The following is a 4,038-nucleotide window of genomic DNA, read 5'->3' as shown; positions in this document are numbered from 1 at the left end:
CTCTTAACATACTCAGTCCAGTCTAGACCAGTCTGTTAATTTCCCACTTTTTCATATAGTTTTATATAATATGTTGAATTGTACTTTGATATGTTTAGACAACGTAGAGTAAAGGCACAACAGTCTTTTGTTTGAAGTCATTTTAACCATCTTGTTATGTTCTGTATTCATGTTCATTTCTTTGGAATGCAAACTGAGGGAACATGTATTCCCCCTCCTTTTAATAAACATCAGATTCTTTGACAGTCTCACTGTTGTCTACACTCACAAATGCTCTCCAACACTCACGCTAATAACTCTTTTCCCCTTTCCAGCATCTGGTTTTCTTCTTGGTTTTATTTTTTTTCTAATCTGTTTGGCTACATCTACACTAGCCCAAAACTTCGAAATGGCCATGCAATTCATTTCAGCAGATAGGAATAAGGGGATTTTGAAGTTCCTGGGGCCCGTTTGAAAAGGACCCCTGTCTGGACGAGCCATGCGGCAGCAAGCCACAGCAATTTCGAAGTGCTGCGGCCGCCTGCATGCTAATGAGGTGCTGAATATGTATTTCAGCACTTCATTAGTAATCTTTGAAATGGCCATTTGCATGGCCATTTCGAAGTTTTGGGCTAGTGTAGACACGGCTTTTATGTGTAACTACCACAAGATTATTCTTCTTGTGTGTGATTCCCACCTCTCCCCTGCCACACATAATAGATACTTGCTAGACAACTATCATTTGTGAACTCTTCAATTAAATTCTCATTCGAGTTGGGGGTTGAGTGTACAACAGGTTGGCATTGCATTGGGTGCTCTTTGCTCATCCCAAACTGATAAAAATGCAGATGTAATAAAAAAATAGTTAACAACATTACACTGTCACTCACGGGCCAACTCCCTGCATGACATTGCCTCACTTCTACTCACTCAGTTGGTACGAAGCAGTCTGCACCACCATGGGCCCTGCAGAGCCAATGCTGCAGTGGGAGCAGGATTCTGCTCTCCTCTCGTTAAGAGAAGGGTTCGCTAATTCCTGACTGCAGAGTCTGTACTGCTGGTGAGGGTGGGAAAGGCAGAAACGCCACTGCTAGATTTTTTTGTTTTATTTTGCTTTTTGAATCTCAGGCTATTTGCAGCACATGCAACCTGAGATTGTGGGAGTGGGGGAATCATTGCTGTATTTAGTTAATAGAACATATTTGTGCTTGTGTCATGGCAAGAAAAATTATGGCAGAACCCATATCATATTCAGGCTATAATCAAACTTCAAAATGAACACTGTTTTGTAAGGAGTCCTCTCCAGATTTCACTCTAGCCCTTCCCCTCTTTACTTCTGACTTTATTCCCATCGACAACTGTTACCCTTTGGATCTGGTGTTGCAAAAATATGTCATTCCAACTCTCTTTGCAATCTGTTAATGCTTTGCAAGTGCTGACTAGAACTAGTCAGTAAGCCATGACACCACATCCTGTATGGGAAGTTTATTCTGCTAATTTACTGTTGCAAGACCCTGCTAGAAGAAACAAGAAATCATACCTGTGTCACTTTGATCTCTCTTGCTCAAAAGAGAAACAAGAAGTTAAGAGACCACCGGTTTAAGTCAGAAAAAGCTATTCATTGGCTGTGTTTATACTACCTCCCTCCTTCGAAGGGAGGATGGTAATTAGGGTGTTGGGAGTTTATTAATGAAGTGCTGTGCTGCATATGCAGCACTTCATTAGGCAAATTCCCTCCTGCAGCAACTTCAAAGTTTTAAACTTTGAGGTACCGGCTCGTGTCTAGCTGCAGCTCACCCTTCTGTACTTCAAAGTGCCAGGGCAACTTCAAGGTCCCTTTACTCCTCAAAGAGTTTTCAAGCATTCCCAATGGAGCCGCCGGACCTGGTGCTGAGGCGCCGAGCATGAGTGGAGGTGGGCAGCGGACTCTTTTCCAGAGCTGGGGGTCCCAGATTGGGCCCGCCCCAGGGCCGCTCCAGCAGCAGTTGGGCCCCTTCCCACCCCTGGAATACATCCCTGGCCCAAGGCAGCAGTGGCAGAGATGGACGATAAGGCACTGCTGGCAACGGTGGCCAAGGCTGAGTGGGGCCTGGGTGGCAGGTTCTGCATGGTGGCGGGCTTGCTGTGAATCTACCCCACCAACTGGCTGGTGCATGCCTACCTGGAGTGCATGGCGCGGGTGATGCTGCTGGCCAGCACGCTGGTGTACCTGCCCACCAGCCTGGGCAAGACCTTCATCGCCGCCAAGGTCATGTACAACTTCTACCACTGGTTCCCGTCCTCCAAGGTGCTCTTCCTGGCACCCACCAAGCTGCTGGTGGTGCAGCAGATGGAGGCTTGTGCCTGCATCATGGGCATCCCTCAGCACCACATGGCCAAGATGACAGGAGGTACCCAGGTTCTCAACTGGAAGGAAATCTGGCACATAAGAGGGTCTTTTTGCTTACTCCTCAAATAATGGTAAATGATCTTTCTCATGGAACCTGTCCTACTGCAGAAATAAAATATCTGGTCACTGATGAAGCCTACAAAGCTCTTGGAAACTATGCCTACTGCCAAGTTGTGAAAGAACTATGCAAATACGCAAACCAATTTCAAATTTTGGCTCTAAGTGCCACACCAGGCAGTGACACAAAGGCTGGACAGGAAGTTATTTCCAACCTATTGGTATGACAGATAGAGCTGTGTTCTGAAGATTCCCCAGATATTCTGCCTTACTCTCATGACGACAAATTGAAAAATTTGTTGTTCCACTTGGTGAAGAACTAGCAGAAATTCAGAATACTTACATCAGGGTATTGGAAACATTTGCTGGCCACCGGATTAAAATTCAAGTTTTGGCACAGCGTGATATTCCTAGCCTGACAAAGTACCAGATAATTCTAACCAGAGATCAATTTAGGAAAAACCCCTCTTCCCAAAATGTGGGGATACAACGAGGCATAATTGAAATAGATTTTGCTGTTTGTATTAGTTTGTGTCATGGTTATGAACTGCAGCTGCAGATGGGAACAGAATTATTATTTATCTTCCTGTGTGGAATTATGGATGGATCAAAAGGCTTGACTCGCACAAGGAAAGAACTTAGCTGGAATGAGGACTTCATGAAACTGTATGGGCAACTTGAAAACATGTTTTCAGACACAGCTGTGACTTTAGCAAATGGAATTCTTCTTTACAACAACAGAACAAGGCCTAAAAAGAAAATCAGCTACAGTCATCCAAAATTAAAGAAATTAGAAGAATTAGTAGGAGAGCACTTCAAATCCTGGAAGGGATATAGAGATCTCCAAGGTCATCTGTAATCTATGAGAGGAACCAGAGGAAGAAAACTTGTACATCAACAGCAAAAAGCATAGGAAGACAGTATCCAATAAGGAATTTTTGTGAGCTTATGTCCTCTCAGTGGAAGAAATAAAGTAATCCTGTCTTTCTACCACTGCACCAGCAAAATCTATGATAAACTTTAATTATTATCACTGTGAAGAGCCATAAATAGTTCATGGGGGAGCCATGAGTGTTGGAATTATTTTAATTGATATCATATTTACTCAAAGGAGTAAAGGGACTTCGAAGTTGCCCGGGCACTTCGGTATGAGCTCGAGCTGGTACTTTGAAGTTTAAAACTTCAAAGTTGCCGTGGGGGAGAATTTGCTTAATAAAGTGCTGCGTATGCGCCACAGCACTTCATTAGTAAACTCCCAACACCCTAATTACCATCCTTCCTTCGAAGGAAGGTGGTAGTGTAGACAAGCCCATTGTGTCTTATGGGTAACCTCAGATAAAAGAGAGTGGAAAACCATTCCTTTTCACAGCAACTTTTGCGCTTATAAAATTTGCTTTTTTTCCATATTGAAATGTGGAGTTCATTTGAACCGAGTTCAAGTCCCTCTGTCTCAATTTTTCATTGCAGTTCACTCTGACCCAGGAAGAGCTGGGACTGAAAGCAGGGTCTACAGCAGTGAGGGGCAACCTAGAGTAGTGAGTGGGCTGCATGAGTGACTCTCCTTCATCTCAGTGGACCTCAAGAGTGTTGAAGCCAAGATGTTCTCCCAAGAC

The 4,038-nt window shown here is 44.0% G+C and overlaps 1 protein-coding gene across 1 annotated transcript; it reads left to right on the top strand.

Moving 5' to 3' along the window:
- The first annotated feature begins 2,149 nt into the window (after nucleotides 1-2,149).
- LOC142011212 (Fanconi anemia group M protein-like) lies at nucleotides 2,150-3,284 on the top strand. Its single transcript, XM_074990321.1, is given in 3 exon segments — nucleotides 2,150-2,399; nucleotides 2,402-2,701; nucleotides 2,704-3,284. Coding segments are annotated over 3 exon segments (1,131 nt in total).
- The last annotated feature ends 754 nt before the right edge of the window (nucleotides 3,285-4,038 follow it).

This window comes from Carettochelys insculpta, chromosome 1 (genome assembly GCF_033958435.1).
Source record: "Carettochelys insculpta isolate YL-2023 chromosome 1, ASM3395843v1, whole genome shotgun sequence".
In the NCBI taxonomy this organism is placed as follows: Eukaryota; Metazoa; Chordata; order Testudines; family Carettochelyidae; genus Carettochelys; species Carettochelys insculpta.
This window is presented reverse-complemented; position numbering and strand designations above follow the sequence as displayed.